The 18,614-nt window shown below is 47.1% G+C and overlaps 2 protein-coding genes across 3 annotated transcripts in view; both read right to left on the reverse strand.

The window, feature by feature from the left end:
• Window positions 1-24: 24 nt before the first annotated feature.
• Window positions 25-4,760, reverse strand: LOC115315498. Of its 2 annotated transcripts, none has more exons than XM_029974640.4 (2): window positions 4,397-4,760; window positions 25-3,255 (listed from the first exon to the last, which is right to left on the reverse strand). In XM_029974640.4, exon 2 carries the CDS (start codon window positions 3,246-3,248, stop codon window positions 489-491), a length of 2,760 nt encoding a protein of 919 aa, XP_029830500.1. In that variant the 5' UTR covers window positions 3,249-3,255; window positions 4,397-4,760; the 3' UTR covers window positions 25-488. The 2 variants fall into 2 exon arrangements, with proteins under 2 accessions (XP_029830500.1, XP_040074616.1); XM_040218682.3 differs by having other exon boundaries at window positions 25-3,252; window positions 4,397-4,744.
• Window positions 4,761-12,020: 7,260 nt separating this feature from the next.
• LOC8031391 overlaps window positions 12,021-18,614 on the reverse strand; it is a 245,941-nt gene continuing 239,347 nt past the window's right edge. Inside the window, exons 81-82 of the mRNA XM_029981965.4 lie at window positions 15,629-15,776; window positions 12,021-13,421 (exon numbers count right to left, since the gene is read on the reverse strand). Coding sequence (XP_029837825.3) covers window positions 13,117-13,421; window positions 15,629-15,776 — 453 coding nt within the window. The 3' untranslated portion in view covers window positions 12,021-13,116. The remainder of the gene's footprint in view (window positions 13,422-15,628; window positions 15,777-18,614) is intronic.

Here is an 18,614-nt window from a genome sequence, read left to right on the forward strand (position 1 = left end):
TTCTGGTTTCAAAAGACATTACTAGTACAAACTGGCATTTTTATTATTACTCAGACCAGATCAAAACACTTCTGCTCAATATTTAGTACAGCAAAAATAATAAACATGTTCAGCAAACTACAAAAGGTTTGTAAAGTAAGAAAAAAAAATTGCCTTTCAGAGCAAGTTTGTTACACTGAATGGGATCTATGATAGACGCTGTGGGTTTTAAGACATACATTTTGTTCTCCGGAGTACACACACCTGAATGTGCATGTTAATGTTAAAATAACACAAAAAAACGTTGGGCTCAATGCATTATTAGATGCAACACCTACAGCAATCAAGAGATGGAAGAGATCTAACAACAGATCTCAAGTTAGGCACTCAAACCGCCCGTCTCGGAGTTAGCACAAAATCTATGTTACAAAACCAAAACATACTGAAACAGGAGTACAAAACAAATGTTTACAGAAAACAAAAAGAAAATGCACTGCAATAGTACCAAGCTAGGCTTTCAGCTTTCTCCTGCGAGCATGACCCCGTCTTCTCCTCCTCGGACCCTGCAAAGGTGGCACCTCCAGTTTCTCCTTGATGTCTGCCAACTTGAGATACGACCGCACCCGAAGCCAGTTGTCCTCCCCGATCTGATCCAGCCTGATGCGTCTTCCATCGCCCTTGTTGCAAACCACCATGCCCTTGACGACACCGGCCACGGTCAAAAAGTTGATGTCAAGGTATCTCTTGCCACTCCGGATCCTTTCCAAGGCACCAGACTCAGTTTCACTGGCAAGTTCTTGGACCTTCTTCAGCAATGCTTTACTCCGAAACATCTGTTCAAATGCTTCCCCAAACCGCTTGCCATGGTTGCCCATGACGAAGTGGACTGCACACTGCAGCAAGGACGAGTTCCGCCGCAGTACATCCAGAATCTTAAACATCCACGGCTTCTGAGTAAAGGAGCCTCCGTCATCCACGTGTAAGCTGACCAGAAACTTGTTGTCTTCTATGTAGTTTGAGAGCTCTTGGAGTATCAACTTTGTTTTTATGTCATGGAGCACGAGATTATTCAGGGTCTCATTCTTCCTCAGCAGTTGTGCGAAGTCTTCGGCGTGACGCTGCTTGAAACGCCAGTACCCCAACTCTAGGGCCGAGATGCTTGTGTTGGATGACAGTCCATCCAGAAGCATCTGTGTGGACGGCTCAGTTGTTGGGAAGCTCAAAGTGGTGCTCTTCAGTGTCTTTGTCCACGACAAGAACTGCGAGAGAAGTCCCGCACGCTCCTCGCACATCCTCTCGTTGACGACGATAACCAGTGTATCCAGATGGTTACACAGGCTCAGGCAGCGAAATGCAGGGATTTCTGGAGCAACCTCCTCGGCATCCCTTAGATTGTCCATATGCTCAAAGTCGTAAAAGTAATCAATGTCGCTGTCATCATCGTCGTCATCATAAAAGTAATCCCCTTCATCACTGTCATAATAGTCCATGTCATTGTAGTGCCCGTAGTGCTCGTAGACATCACCGTCATAATAGTACCTCAACATATCATCATGGTCATCGTAGTATTCGTGCCCATCATAGTCAAAATCAAGGTCATCATCGGATGACGTGCCACCATTAGCTTCCTCGTCATCAAATTTTGGGATGTTACCCTCTGTTTTACTAGCTCCACCAGTTTCCCCACAAGCTTTTTTTAGGATATTATCATCATCTTTGTTGTTTCCATCATTTTTGGCATGACCATCTTCAGGATTGTCCCGGACACACTCACTATCTTCTTCACTTGCACTGTTATTGCTATCTTCGTGGCTGTCATCATCTTCTGCAGCAAAGGACTCACTATCACTACCGGTGGTGTTACGGAACGCAGCACAATAGCAGACCTCCGTCAACTCGCAGCAGTTCTCCAAGGTCGTCTGCAGAACCAAGGCACTCCTGATGATGCTTGCAAGCCTCACCCTCTGCTCTGTTCCTGTCTCTCTCAGGACCTTGTAGACACCGTCCACCAACTCTTCATCAATGTTATTCATTATAACCAACTTGAGAGATTCATTCTTTGCCAGTGCAGTACAGAATTCTTTAGTGTCACAGAGGGACAGTCCCAACCAATTAAGACTAAGCTTCTGCATTGTCTTATTGACACAAACTGCTTCTGCCAATGGCTTCATGTCTTTTATGGTTGCACTCGCAGCATCCAGCTTGAGCAGAGCACAGTTGTTCTTTATCAGGTCTGGTATTGTTGCGCTTTTTGCAAGTAAACTTCGGAGACCTCTGTTTGCGGTCACTGTGCCAGAAAGTCGATCCCGCTGAAGCTCATAATTGGGGTAGCCAATGACCCGAAATGTCTGAAGAACCTTGTTTTCTTCAAGTGCACAAAGCAAAGGTGCCAGCTCTTCCAGCCGATGCCCAGACACCGAAACCATGTGAATGGTGAGCTTCTGAAGAGTGTCATTTCCTGCTAGATACTCCGCAAACATTTCGCAAGACTTGTCGTGAAGACAACAGTGGTCGATGTCCAGCTCTCTGAGCTTCTTGCTGCGCTTGAAGCTCTCTATCAGCAACACTGCACTTTCTTGGGGCATAAGACTGTAGAACTCTCCAAAGTTGTGGGATCTCACGTACGTAAACGACCTTAAAGAGATGCTCTCCACAGCAGCTCCAAGAAGACCAACCGCTTCCTTCGACAGAATTACGTCCCTAAGTACAAGTTCTTGGAGTCGAACCAAGGTGCCGAGGGTAGTTACCAAATGCTGTGAACCCTTGTCCGTCTGGTTAAAGAAGTCTCTTCCACTTTTGTGACAGCCCTGCAACTCCAGAGTTTTTAAGCCAACATTCAGATGTATGGCGTCAAAGAGAAGCTGCGAGTATCTCTGAAAGATGGAACTCTGGACCTTCAGGGTTTTCACACAGTGGTGTTCCTTCAACAACCAATGAAGGAGCACCAGAGGATAGCTGTTTTGCGCTTCCATGGCAAAATCCACTCGCCCACCATTCAAGACTTCGATGCCCAACTCACCCGGCACCACTTCCTTCAGCTCCATGTGCCAGAGGCAGAGAAATTCATTCCACAAGGTGAGATTGTCGAGAATGTGGCAGCACTGGCTGTCACTCTCGGTGCAGCTTTGGTTAAGGTTGATCTTCCGCGAAGTCTGGGGGCTTCTTGTGTTGCAGAGGCTCGCATGAATCTTTTTGGTAGTCCACTCAAATGGCAACAGTTTGCTGACGTGAGCAGCGTAAGCCCTGAGGTTCAGGCCTCTTCTGCCCATTATGCTGCTGAAATTATAAAAAAGAGGGGAAAATTGGGCATCAGTTCACCCAACAGCACATAACAAACACATCATTTTGTCCTCATCAGGTTAGAAATTGATTGAAGAATGCTCCGTTCATAGAGGTTGGTAATGCACCATTTGCAAAACAAAGGAAATGCGTGACAGGGTGGTGGCAATCAGTTCGTCGAGCAAGATTTTAACAAGACCGTTTTGTCGACATGTTTTACGACGTTTCATCAAAAGAGTCTTTCCTTGCACATCACCTCGCTCGCCGGCATCTGAATGGTAGCCTAGATTGCCAAACCCTTGGCAGTTTCTATGAGGCCTAGTGCAAGCTCGGTCAGGCCCAAGGTTGCACTGGCACAGTCTGCTTGGAAGCCTAGGATTTGGGCTAGTGAATTTGTTTTTGCCATATCGGAGCCACCTGGGTAAGTGCGCTTTGGTTCGATCCGGACTTTCAACAAATAAAATGAAGCCAGCAATGCAATCAAATTCACTTAGTAAAAAAAAAAAAAAGAATATTGACAAGACGTCGCAGGAGCATTACAAAATGAGTTTCCACGAAACATCGGATTGTCGACGAAACGTGTGTTCACGAAAGGTGTTTCGACGAAACGATGAGACCCGGGGCGTCTGTGTTAGGAGGGGAGTGTAAGGAACGGCATAATAGGATTGCCTGATAAAAGTTGTGCGGACGCTCGTAAGTAGAAAGCACGGCAGAACGCTAGCTTTCGGGAGGTCCTAGGGCGAATTAATCACGGTCATCACTTTTCAGTTCGAACCATCATGAAATGTGTCGCTGCACGAGCATGGGACTCGTCTTTCTGAGGCACCTTAGGTAGCTCTCCTGGAAAAAGTAAAGTTCATAACGGTGCATGCAAATGAAACGCAAGGTTAAGCCATACGCTCGCGTCAGCAGCCTTGTCAGCGCTTATGTCACGGACAAAACAACCGGCTTCATGCGGGTAAGTAAGCCCTTCTCTCGCTCGAAATGAGGTAAATGTTACCTAGTTTGCGGCCGTTAGCTAGCTGGACCGTCCCCCGTCTCAAATACCTTCTTTTTTTTTTTTTTTTTCTTTTTTATTCCTAGTTATGCGCCTTACGTGACATGTCCCGATGAGTTGTCAAAAGCAACTGATACTTACGGGACGCAACAGCGCTTGCCGTCGCTTCCAACTGATTCCAATTTCCAACAGGTAGCGAAGAGTAGACAAGGCCTCCAAATAGAACAGGCGTGTCGAAGCGTCAAAGCTCCATCTCACGTCTACGCGCCATAACCTTTGCGGGTCATCCTCGAGGCGCTCGTCTTAACCACGTGGTCTTGACAGAAAGCAGCACAAAGACGGCGAAGTCAGCGAACAAAACGGTAATCAGGCCATAACGCAGGCACCGCAGATGTGCGTGCACACAGGAGGACACAGTCAACACAACACTAAAACGCTAAAACCCTACGTTCCACTGCATTCGCGAGCCCGCCAATCCTGGCCAATCTCGCGCTGGCCGGATGAATGAATGGACGGATGCTAATCAAAGCAGAGCCAGGGTGTGCTGTGCACCAGATGCAAACAGAGGGTTGGTTGCGTTGGTTGGTTGGGTTGGTTAATACGTTTGCTCGACATGCTCTCTTAGCCAACCAGAGTAGCGAGAAGCAGTTGGCCTCCGAGATCCTGATTCGTGAAGATCTCGGAGCATTGAGTTATTACAATAAACGTCTCGGAGGCCATGAATAAGCGGTAAGAGTTAAAATTAGTAACTCTTCATGGTTGAAAATATGCTGCACGTGATGTTAATTTTTAATTATGATCATGCGAAAATATGGAAGAATAGAATCTGTTGCTCGAACTCTGCTCGCTTGCAGCTTTGCATTTAATTGCATTATAATCAGAGCCACTCTGTTCCCCGACATTGTTGTGGGCGCCGCCATTTTGGTGCTTCTGCAGAGCAGAGCAGACCAAGAGAGCAGACGCAACTGACGGTCGTCATGATTCAGAAGTGCGACTTATTCGGTGTTAGGAAGCTCATGTTTGCTCTGTCGCGAACTGTTTAAACATTTGTGGAGAAAGGAAAAGCGTTTCCTGTGATTTCAGAAAAAACCTTTAGATAACTAAGTGTCGTTACTTTGAAGCAAGAAGGAAGGAAGCGTAGCTTATTTGGCGGCACTAGTTCGGACCAAAGTCGTATGTGGGGAGAGTTTGGCCCAAGGAGGTTAGAAGTTCGGTTCTCCATGGTTTGGCCAGTCTCCGATCTCGCTTGACCACGTGGTCTTGACACAAAGCAGCACAAAGACAGCGAAGTGGCGAAGTCAGCAAACCTTAACGGTAATTACGCAGGCACCACAGATGTGCACACAGCACCAACTATGTTTTATCCTCCCCCTTGTTCAAAGTCAACATTTTTACTGCCGTGTCCATCATTTCCTTCATCCGTCTGCCTGGAAGGGTGCAACTTTTACTCTCCTATCTCCCCCGACTCTGCTGGTGATCCCCGCTTTGTGCATCTAGACACATTCGAGATCAACTCTCTCTGCCCCCTTCCCTTTTGTTTTTCCTGCATCGCAGGTTTGGCGGCTGCTGGAATAGCGGTCTGCTGTTGCACCACCATACTGTACAACGGCCTCGTTGCCTCTGCCACCGCACAAGTGTCTACGTCCTCTGCCCTTTCGCTCATAGGCACTACGTCAACTGCTCCTCCCTCCGTCCCCTGTCTCTTCATCTTCTGCAGCTCACGTCCCACCCTCTCTAGCTCCTTTACCACCGCCTCTCGCCGTTGCTTCTCCTTTGTTAACTTCACCTCCAGTTGCCATTCCATTGCTTCATATGTTTATCTTTGTTGGACTTTTCCATGGCCTTCACCTCCTCCAGCTGACCTTGCCAGGCCTCCTCTAGCACCTCTCGCTTCTTTCTCTCTTTGTTCAACAGTTGTGAACACAAAAATGATACACAGTCGCACAGTCACGACAAAACTGTTGGTCCTGTTGCGTGCCTACCACGCGTGCCAGCCCTCCTAGGCCACTAGTGGGTGACTGCAACAATTGCCACCAGCCGCCATGGCGCAGCTGGCACACCAATCGACAAATCCTACTATGTGAACCTTTGTACTACACATACTCGTACATACGCAGACGGGCCTCTTTCTGGTTGGACAGGAGAGACGGCGGGAAACTTGCAATTTCTTTATTCTGACGCCTCTCGTGAAAATAACTGTTCTTTGATTTAAGATAGACCCCTGAGACTGGGGAATAGACGCAGGACAACACAACACACTTTCACCAGCTCAACTACGCCCTAACTTTTTGTTTGTCTGTTCTTTGATTTCCTCAAAGAACAGACAAACAAAGTACCGCAGCGGAACAGACAAACATCGTACTGCAGCGGTCCGTCGTACCGCAGCGGTACGACGGGCTGCAGCGGACACCACGAGCCCTCCAATCCAATCCCATGCAGCGTGTCACGCAATCTTTAGGAGAGGCGCTGCAACCGCTGCAACCAAGGCAGTGACGCGCGGGGTGCGAAGTCACGTGAAGATAGTAGCGTCCGCTGCGGTTCATCATAAGGTGAAACAAAGTTAATTTCTTCTGCCCATTCAAGTCGTGGTAAAAAAGTAAGGGGTTGATGAAATATAAATAGATCCCTTCTGCATAGGTCTGCACCACGTAGGCACTTTGTTGGATGTTGTGGAACCCCCGTTTCGTACGAGAGCCGAAAAATTGGACGAGGCAGTTTTAAGGGTGGAGTGGTGCACGGGTCCCCATCATTTCATCGAAACTCGTTTCGTGGAAGTATGTTTCGTGGACAACTTTTCATGGACACGTTTCATGGATACACGTTTCATTGACACAAACGTTTCATCGATGCTCGTTACGCGAATTGCACGCTGAAGGGACGTTTCATCATGCATATATCACTGGGGTGCGCATTTCACCCTCCCCGCCTCCATTCCCCCCCCTACATTCACGCCGCTTCGTGACGACACTCTGCAGTTGCTTATTACAAAAATGTTGACCCACCTGACCGACCCGTACACGCCGCCTCGCGGCGACAGTCTTGCAGCTTATTACAGAAAAATGCTAATTTGAGCTGTCGACGAAACATCACGTGTCAATGAAACGTCGTTCGATGAACTGATTGCCACCGGTGGTGCACTTCATGGCAGACTGCATGTGCCTACTAAAATATTCACATAAAGTTGCATGAACGTGAATGCTTCCAGAGGTTTCCCCAGGAAATGCAATTAGGGGGGTGTCTAAATTTTTAAGCGGAGGGGGGGGGAACGAGAATAGAGAAGTCGTTGCAAATTAAGGGGGTGCCTTCAGGAAAACAAGGGGGGTGTGTAGGGAAATGATTGGATGCTTCGGTAGAAACGACTACGAGCGATCCCTTTGTTGATACTTTACCAATGCAACAGCTTCTGTTACTTGACAACCTACTGGGACAACTTCCAGGTTGGGGCATATTAGGACATGTGCACCCATCGTCCTTGGATTTGTTTTCATCCCTCTCAATGTCGGGTAAAAGGCTTTACACAACTTTGGTGATCGGGTGACCACTCCTCTTGTTGTGTAATGCGACAACGAACAAAACAAATCAAATGTCACGTGTCATTTAAACCGGGCATTAATATACAAGACCTTGCGAGGGACGCCAACATGATAACACAAAGCCGACATTTAATTTAAAGCAGCGACAGTTGTAGGCACACACGTGGCACGAATGATGCACAACCTCCACAACTGAACATCACGGGAAGGCGACGGCTCCCAGAGATGTTACATGCGCAAAAGGAAGAAAAAAACATTACTGCAAGGTACCTTTGCCAGGTAGACAGTAGCTGCTCGAAGATTTCAACTATGCCATATGTAACTGTGGCTTCTGCAAACATGCTTTTTCCTCTTTCTGTCTTTGTTGGCAAGCATTTCAAAGATACCAACAAAGTTTACAAGCATGTGGCAGTTCGATATATTTGGAGCAGACTTAAAAATAGAAAGAGCACACTTATATTCACTCCACTAAAAATCACATCGTGACCTTTGTACTCGCCCAACTGCCTTGACACAATAAGGTTCAAAGATTACACAAGCTGCTTGGAATGTATACTACCACAAGAACTGCCACAGGGACAGACAAGATGCGAGAAGCTATTTCACTTTAAAACTAAATAGTGAAAAGTCAACTACAAGTCTAGGGCTTGGAAGTTTCTTTTATGTTTAGTTTAGAATGCACATAGTTACGACTCTGCAGTCTTTGCCAGCTTCATTTAAATTGGATATCTGCTATTGCAATGGCTGACAAGACAGGATATTATCACTCAGTCATAAAATGTCAAGGTGGAAAGAGAAAACTCTTTCCTACGATGCGCGAGTCCCCTCGGAAGAGCAATTCTTTCTCTTTAGTTCACGCCCTAGCTTGTTGTTCATGCCATGCGTTAAGGAGAGAGAACCCTCGCGAAAACATCCTCGTTCATCACTGCCTGAAGACATGGACCACGCGGGACAGTCAATGCTTCTGTCGCCTCTTAATTCCTGACACCCCAAAGGAAGATGAGCTGATCGGGATTGAGCACAAGATAGAAATGCTAGGACAGGAAGAGTGCTCCGGAGGGCCGCCAGGCCTAGACGACAGCAGCAAACTCGAAGGTTATTGTTTGCTCATCAAAGTTTCTTGCATCAGGACTTTGGTGGGAGCTCTGCCGTGCCCACGGTGTGCAGGGTCTTGCCTGGCACTAAAGGAACGTGGCAAAGGTGCGCTTCTGGGGTTTATCGTCGCGTGAAGTGGTGCCGAGCGCACCCCAGTCGTCCAACATCGGTGACACTCGCCAGAATGAACTTGCCACGCATATCGGACTTGCTGCACACGACTGCAGCATTGGTTTCACCAAGGTGTCAAACCTTTTTTCCGGCATGAACGCACCTCCACCGACATGCCCGAAGTCTTCCCAGAAGATGGCAAAAGTGAACGACGCAACAACAAAGGCCACAAGCAGAGTGATAGAGAGCGCAGTTTGTACGTAAAGCGATGTCTGCAGACGACAAACTGTCAAATGTGTGCATTTCGTACGACATGACTTGCACAAATGTGGCCACCTCCCACTTTTTAGTGTTGGCGTGGAACCGAGCGGCGGCCTCGTGCTCGACTACGGCGTACAAAGCTGCCAGGGGTGCACTCGAGGTCCAAAACGAACATGAAGAATGATTTGAAAGCCACGACCCCGACTGCCAAAAGAATTTCCGGTGGTCTCCTTGTGCAATGGAAGTGGAAGCTGCATCAGTATTTTTGGGCGTTCTGTGGAGCGACACAAAATGCAGTATATCATGGTCCTCTGTAATGGTGACAGCAAAGTGTTTTCGAAGGTTGTTAGCCTTGGTCTGTATGACAAGTGAAAAAAGAAGACTGCATCAACCATGTCGCAAAGTGTATGTATGCTGGCCTGGATGCTCTAAAAAAGGCCAAGAAAGGCCTTGGTAGACAAGGCAAGCTGACGAATGTAAAAATTAAGCAGCTGACAAACTCCTACGCTTGTGTCCTGAAGGACAATGCCCCGGATGTCCCAGCGATGCAGCACGAGCGTTCGCCACATTTCTGCACTCGACAAAGTGCAGGAGTATGGCAGTCGACAAAGTATTTAAAAATCAGACCCCCATAGGCCGTGCCTCCCCTTAATTCCTCATAGGAATACTATGCTCATGCACAAATGACTTGGTGGAAAGATGGGAGGAAAAATAGGATGTCCAGCAAAGCTGGCTGGCCTGAATGACACAGTGGGCAGTCAGAGTTAATAGTCTCTTTATTGAAAACCATATAAAAACATAACAGTTCAAATTCGGTTAATACAACACAATAAAAAAGAGGGATCCATCTTTACCCTCTTCCAACCTCTTTAGAAACAAACTAAAAAAATAATCGTTAGTTCTAAGAAAAAACCTTCTCTAATTTTTTGTTCTAGAGTGAGGAGCCAGAACAGGACCTACGAAAGTAATGTAAAGTGACGCAACCAGAGTAACGTGCAATTCATCCTCGTTTTTCGTGTGTATTTCAAAAGGCTAAAACGAAAGAGACAAAGACTTGGTCGTCATGAACCCTAAGGACCTAAAGTAACAACGAGGTCGACACAACGAACAAAAGAGAAAAGCAGTCTTTTTATTTTTGCTTCGAACAAAGACCTTTACTAAAACGCGATAGTGGCAGGCAAAATGCTCGTAGGCAAGCTTGTTTCAAAGAACCTAAAGGGGCGACAGTTACTCAAAAAAAATGAAATGATCTCTCGACGTCGGAATGTTTGAACGGGTGCCAACATTTCCCGCGCGCGAGACAGGGAAGCCGCAAGCATTGCAAACTTCGATTCGACTAGTGCAGTAAGCAACGGGGGGTACGGCTTTTTTGTTTTCACAAAAAAAAAACACAAAACACTATGTACATGCACAAACGTTCCTAGTACTTGCGTTGTCATTTGCTGCTACCTCTAGACTCGAAAGCGCGCAGCATTAAATAAGAGGACATGTGAGAGCGATATATATATATAATATATATATATTAAAAAAATAATTAAGGTGTCAACAACAAAATTAAGAAAAACAAGAACACGTGAAACATGGGCAATGCACAAACTCTTCAAAAAGCGACTTCTCTCGTCTTTAAGTAGTGCCAGCGACAACGGCGCCACACGCCTTTCCTAGTTCCGTTTTTCTTTCGCGATTAAAAGCGTGGTTTAAAGCGAGAGAGCACAAGCATTTTTTTTTTCTTCTTCCTCCGCGCGTTTGGACTAATCCCGCCTCTCTTTTTCTTGATTATGTGCTCGTGGGATCGAGGGACGGCCACAATGAACTTTCCACGCATATCGGACTTGCTGTACACGACTGCGGCATTGGTTTCACCAAGTTCTCAAACCTTTTTTCCGGCATGAACGCACCTCCACCGACATGCCCGAAGTCTTCCCAGAAGATGGCAACAAAAGTGAATGACGCAACAACAAAGGCCACAAGCAGAGGGATAGAGAGCACGGTCCATACGTAAAGCGGAGATGTCTGAAGACGACAAACTGTCAAATGCGTGCATTTCGTACGACATGACTTGGCACAAATGTGGCCACCTCCCACTTTTTAGTGTTGGCGTGGAACCGAATGGCGGCCTGGTGCTCGACTACGGCGTACAAAGCTGCCAGGGCTGCACTCGAGGTCCAAAACGAATATGAAGAATGATTTGAAAGCCACGACCCCGACTGCCAAAAGAATTTCCGGTGGTCTCCTCGTGCAATGGAAGTGGAAGCTGCATCAGTATTTTTGGGCGTTCTGTGGAACGACACAAAGTGCAGTATACCACTGTCCTCTGTAATGGTGACAGCACAGAGTTTTCGAAGGTTGCTAGCCTCGGTCTGTATGACAAGAAAGTGAAAAAAGAAGACTGCATCAACCATGTTGCAAAGTGTATGTATGCTGGCCTGGATGCTCTGAAGAAGGCCAAGAAAGGCCTTGGTAGACGGGGCAAGCTGACGAATGTAAAAATTAAGCAGCTGACAAACTCCTACGCTTGTGTCCTGAAGGACAATGCCCCGGATGTCCCAGTGATGCAGCACGAGCGTTCGCCACATTTCTGCACTCGACAAAGTGCAGGAGTATGGCAGTCGACAAAGTATTTAAAAATCAGACCCCCATAGGCCGTGCCTCCCCTTAATTCCTCATAGGAATACTATGCTCATGCACAAATGACTTGGTGGAAAGAAGGGAGGAAAAATAGGATGTCCAGCAAAGCTAGCTGGCCTGAATGACACAGTGGGCAGTCAGAGTTAATAGTCTCTTTATTGAAAACCATATAAAAACATAACAGTTCAAATTCGGTTAATACAACACAATAAAAAAGAGGGATCCATCTTTACCCTCTTCCAACCTCTTTAGAAACAAACTAAAAAAATAATCGTTAGTTCTAAGAAAAAACCTTCTATAATTTTTTGTTCTAGAGTGAGGAGCCAGAACAGGACCTACGAAAGCAATGTAAAGTGACGCAACCAGAGTAACGTGCAATTCATCCTCGTTTTTCCTGTGTATTTCAAAAGGCTAAAACGAAAGAGACAAAGACTTGGTCGTCATGAACCCTAAGGACCTAAAGTAACAACGAGGTCGACACAACGAAAAAACGAGAAAAGCAGTCTTTTTTATTTTTGCTTCGAACAAAGACTTTTACTAAAACGCGATAGTGGCAGGCAAAATGCTCGTAGGCAAGCTTGTTTCAAAGAACCTAAAGGGGCGACAGTTACTCAAAAAAAAATGAAATGATCTCTCGACGTCGGAATGTTTGAACGGGTGCCAACATTTCCCGCGCGCGAGACAGGGAAGCCGCAAGCATTGCAAACTTCGATTCGACTAGTGCAGTAAGCAACGGGGGGTACGGCTTTTTTGTTTTCACAAAAAAAAAACACAAAACACTATGTACATGCACAAACGTTCCTAGTACTTGCGTTGTCATTTGCTGCTACCTCTAGACTCGAAAGCGCGCAGCATTAAATAAGAGGACATGTGAGAGCGATATATATATATAATATATATATATTAAAAAAATAATTAAGGTGTCAACAACAAAATTAGGAAAAACAAGAACACGTGAAACATGGGCAATGCACAAACTCTTCAAAAAGCGACTTCTCTCGTCTTTAAGTAGTGCCAGCGACAACGGCGCCACACGCCTTTCCTAGTTCCGTTTTTCTTTCGCGGTTAAAAGCGTGGTTTAAAGCGAGAGAGCACAAGCCATTTTTTTTTCTTCTTCCTCCGCGCGTTTGGACTAATCCCGCCTCTCTTTTTCTTGATTATGTGCTCGTGGGATCGAGGGACGGTCCGGCGGATTGTTGGACTCGTGGGGCCTTTCAGAGTGGGGCGCAAGGTCTACTTCCACCTCTCGCGCTGCTGCTTGACCTCGGAGTCCAGGCTCCCGCCCTTGGTTGCCGACGTCGGCGTGGTTCGGCGTGGCGTCGGGATCTTGGTCTGGGCGGCTCCTCCGGGAGTCTTGGTGCCCGTCTGCGAAGAGCCGCTAGGGGTGCGCTGCCGCGTGGCAGACGGCGTGCGCCGCTGGCTGCGGTAGCCCTCCATGCTGTCCGCGGACAGGTCGCTGTTGGCACGGCTTGGCGGCCGGCTAGATGGCCGGCTCGAGGGTCGGCTAGAGGGCCGGCTCGACGGCCGGCTTCCGGGAGCTGCGAGGGGCGACCAGCCATTGGTGTACAAGTTCGATCGCGCTGCGGTAAATCGTTTCGGAGAAAATGGCGGATGATTACGTTATGTTTTACCAAAGAGATAAGGTTTTTCCGGGAGCACGATGAACGGCACAACTGACATTGTTAATCTTTTATTGACGCAAAATAAACAAAAGTGCCACATAAAAACAAAAGTGCAAAAGTAACGGGTAATGCTGGAACTATACCGGAATGCACGCTTATCTGCAAGACAAAATGATTCACAGAGCGATCAGTGCTTTTGCTTTAGGGGATGCTGAATTGCCAACTAGAAGTTTTTGAAGGGGTACGGAAACGAAAATTTAAATATTCAAATTTCGTTCGGAAATGAGTCAAGCATGACGGATAATAACCGTAAATGATAATCGCAGGTTTGTATTTTGAATGACTGGCTATAGACCGACACGCTGCTTTCAAACAAGCCCGCGTTCGCCCACACCAGGTGTGTGCACTGCGCGTGCGCAGAAACCAAATTCGCATGAAGTGAAGCGTCTGCGCATGCACAGTGCCGTCGACAACGCCACCGCAGCGGCGCGACGTCAGGGCCGCGTGTCGATCCATATTTTTCGTTCGAAACGGTGCATTCGAGCAAGTGCTTGGAGAGAAGCGAACGGAGAGCGCGATGCATCATGGGATATCTAAAAAAACAAAAAACAGAAGAAAAAAAAAATTTCCTGCATTCGTGACGTAGCAATGCTGGCGTGGTTATGAGTTTTGCTGTTGGTGGCGTTGTCAGCGTTGTGGCGGTGTCAATAGTGTCAATGCATTACAACCGAGCCGTTCGAAGAGCCCGCGGGGTGACGAGCGTGTGGCTGGCCCAAGGAGCACGTAGCTTCCACAGCGCTGTCAGCTTAGGGGTGAGTAGGGTGGGGAAAGCAACTTTTGTCAGAGTTTTGAGTGACTGTCTAATTAATCTTCTAGGGGCAAATGACTGTGTCCGGGTACACTAACGATGGTCCGAGCAACAGGGGAGTCCCTCCTTTCCGTCTTCTTGAGCTGTCTGGTGCAATGCGCAATTTGTGAGTTGAGGACAGCTAAGAAGGAAAATGTTTAATACCAGAGAGCGGTGCTGCTCCGATGGAACTTGCTAGGTCATGACTACGTAGCAAGTTCCCCAGCGTTGCTAGATTACCTCCAAAATAGGCTCCACATGCATCCACCAGGTGCACATTGAAAGATTGTTTAATTAGCTTTAAATTTAGTTTTCTTGTGCCTTTCAACAAAAGACTGGTATTTTTGAGGTTATGTTGCAACAAGCAACATATTACCGCAGAAAAATGAGCGCTGGAATTTCGTTTCCGTACCCCTTTAGTGCCTAAATAAGATATGCATAAGTTGTGAAAAAAAAATCGCTCCCACCAAAAAGAAAGAAAAAACATTTTTTTTTGCAGTATTTATTTACATTGCAAAACATTTTGAAGTTAGGAGCGATTCCAGAACTCGCCTCTACTTTGAGACAGTTAACACCAAAATAGTCTTGTGACAAAAATTTTTGAATTTTTGCTTTTTTTAGTTGTAATTTTGAAAGTTTGCTCTTAGGTATTTTCAAAAAAGTAGTACTACAGTCAAACCCGTTTATATCGAACTCACAAAAAAAATGTCTACCAGTTCGATATAGTGGGTATTCTATACAAAAGTTTTATTGGATTTGACTCAAAAATCCATTTTCTGCTGACATATTACACAATGAAATAGTCTCATCTTCTGCTGCTTTTTCTTCATTGCATCCGCAATAATATTTTTCTATGTAATCGACGGACTCCAAAATGCTGAGGCCGCTGCCTTCTATATTCGCACATTAGCGCCGAACTATGCCAAGAGTGCGGAGCACATCCGAGCAGGGGCACCTCCTGCTGTGCGCCGTTTCGCTCTGCAAGTTGGCTTTTCCCTAAGGCAGGAGGCTGCGTTAGGGGAAAGCCAGCTAGCAGAGCAAAACGGCGGTCTTGGCAGTTCGAAATATCGGTAGCGGCTGCTATTTTTGTTCGATGTAACCATAGTTTTCACTATATATTATCACTGTAACATTACTGTGCACGAAAATTGTTCGATATAAGGAATAATTCGACGTAAACGGGTTCGACACAGTCGGGATTGACTAAATCGAACCCCCTTAAGATGACGCGAACCATACCCTTGTCGGGAGGACAGTCTAAAGTCCGTGCACTCACCTCCGGGGGTGAGTCGGCTTCCCAGGGGGGTGCGGGGTGGTCTCGGAAGCGAGCGAGCGCCGTCCATCTCGCTGTCGCCGGAGGCATCGCCGGCCCCGGTCGGGCGCTGTCGGCTCAGCGGCACGCTGCGCTCCGTCTTCTCTCGCACCTGCCGTGCATGCCGGGCAGAGAGCACACGGGGTGCCGTCACACACCAATCTCTCGCAAGTCAATCTCTCGACTGCATAGTCCTGTCCTGCCTCGACTCGAACAGACTTTTATGCGCCCATGATAGGGACTGTTTGATTTACTCACGGCCTGCCGTAATCCTGACCTGCCCACAAAATGGCTCCCTCGGAAAGGCTGTCGCCAACAAAGCGGCTTGCTCACCGTCGGGAGCATTCGGTACGAAATGTTCTGCAACGCGAAGACGATTCAATCTAGTGCATGGTCTGCACAGCGCGCGGCTGATGATATGCGATTATTGTTTTTCGGAAAAGCCTCCCTAATGTGGCGCTGGCAGGCTACAGTGACGCCGCAGCAGGACGCGTCGCTCTCATGTTTGCTTGGATCGAAAGAAAGCGTCTTTCGGGCATAGTAGCAAAAGGGCGTTTTCCTTATCTCCGACTGCTCTTCATTACAACTACAATACGAAGCAAACAAAAAGAAACGTGTTCACGGCTCAAATGGCACACGCCATGCTGGCGGATATACGAGATCGCTGACTAGATATCGCACAAGATTAATTTTGTGCGGAGGCAGGACCAGATAACGTCGCCATGCCCTGCACGCCCTCGGTTGGTATGCAGACATCTTCGGAAGCAAAGAGACATTTGCACCGCCGTGCAGTCGTGACGTGACGTAAGGATGTGGCTACGGTCTGCACTACTACGAGGCGCGCGCTGGCGCTCTCTTCCGTGTGCAGGTCGGGATTACGGTAGGTCGTGGATTTACTTATACCTCCCACACCAGCTACAACAAGCGCACACCGCCGCATTCTATCTACGAGCGCAGCCTGTCTTAAAACACGTGTTGGAAGTACACCGCCCTGCGTTTTTCTGCACTGCACTACACTTTTCTGCACCGGTGTAGGCTGGTGCGAGTAAATCCAACCGACTCAATGTTTACGACTGCACTCTGCTACGATATATTGGTTACATAAACGTTTTACAATGGCTCCACTCCACTCAGCAACAAATTGTATTTTTTGCAATCCTTAGAGGCCAGCCTGCAGTGAAAAAGAGAAGGAGGAAAACTGCCAACTCTTCTAAGAGGACAAGGCCATTGTTCTGAAATTTTGATGTCACCAACGAGTCTGGCTGTGTCAGCGGTCGGCTAGGGGTCATGTTCAATTGGTGAGGGCACGACGACCAGCCGAACACAGCACTCGCCTTTGATCTCTGGCCTCCGGAAGATGAGATAGAAAATCCAGCACTAAAACCTCGGTATCTAAGATGGTGTTAAAACTACCCATCCCTCGGTGGCTACGAGTGAGGAAGCTAAATAAAATAAACCCCCATTGAATCCTTCTCAAATATTGTCCTTGTGATCTTTGTAGACTAAACTCATTGTTCCCTCACCCGTCTACAAATAAAAGACAGAAAACATTTTCAGCCTTGCCAAAAAAAAGGTTTTGCAGAGAGGCTCGCCTTTAAGAATACAAAATTACCCATTAAATCCACGAAATTTCGCCAAATAATCTTGACAGTACGTAACGAGCATGCGCAGGCTCTGGAAACAAGCGTTTTCAGACAATTTCTGGAAATGCTTCGAGACAATACTTCAGCTTTTTTTTCATTCATTCTCGTACACGTGCCTGCACTGTAGAAAATAAATGTGATAAGTGCAACTTTGTTGACAAAAAATTAGCTATGGCGAGCCTCTTTCGCTACTTTAGACTTCATTTGCCTCATCGGGGCCCGGCAAAAACTGTCGGAAGTGCTTGAAAATTCTGACCCGTGGGCCCGGCACAAAATGGCAGGATGGAGTAGTAGCTGTCTGTTTTAGTTGCAGTCAAAGTTTACCAGCGTTTCTGAATCCTACTAGTTTCGTGCAAACACAATTGGTGCACAAGTGGTTTGTTAAAAGGCCAACTAGGTACCATACCCACTCCTCAGAAGCGACAAATCTCACCAGAAACTTGGAAGCCAATCTCTGATGACGCTGCATTTCTATAATGGGCTCTGTACTGTGACCCATTTACACCTTTAAGTCAGTCCATATACGGAACACAAAAATTAAATTAAATACCTCGTTATGTTTTAGAATAGTTTGTGCGTGGTCACGTCTGAAGACATTTTTGACTGGCCAGAAAGACACCGCTGACGATCGCATCACCCCCAACCAAAATGTGACTTATCTTGTTGCACCCACAAGAATAGGCCATGGTACCTAGCAGGACTTCCAGAACAATTAACAACGCCAAAACGAAGAGACAAAATCCGACACGTCATTGCAGGTAGGACCACAAACCACACCAACTCTCGCACAACCGTGGTTATGCGACACACAATGTCCCGCCCACGCACATGCAACCATGCACAGACAAGATAGAAACAGCAGACACCGTGTGCAACCGTGCCGCTCGCCATTACCCAATCGAAGATCGGTATCTTAGAGCCGTCGTCAGTCGGTACCGGTCTGTAAAAGGACGGACTGAAGCCTTGGACTGGCAGGCACGGCATAGACTGGAGTGGAGCTCCTGCAGCCGTCGTCGCCATTTTTTTTTTTTCCCAGCAAAGGAAAGAAAACACGGGTTGCTCAAAATGTGTTCGACGAGGGAGAGAGAGCCTCGTTCGCCCTTTCTCTCGAATCGGAGTTGGAGCGAACGAACCTCGGTCCTTTCTTCTTGCGGTGCCAGGGGGAGAGGACGAACTTCTGGTGCTTGCGATGCATCGTTCTAACAACTACCTTGCTAATAGATTTCTTTTTTTTTTTTATGATTGTTTGATTGGTGAAAAAGGGAGGGTAGGAAGGAGGGGTGAAAATGTGGCGCGGCTTAGAAATA

This window comes from Ixodes scapularis, unplaced genomic scaffold (genome assembly GCF_016920785.2).
Source record: "Ixodes scapularis isolate PalLabHiFi unplaced genomic scaffold, ASM1692078v2 PGA_scaffold8__174_contigs__length_109621045, whole genome shotgun sequence".
Classification (NCBI taxonomy): Eukaryota; Metazoa; Arthropoda; class Arachnida; order Ixodida; family Ixodidae; genus Ixodes; species Ixodes scapularis.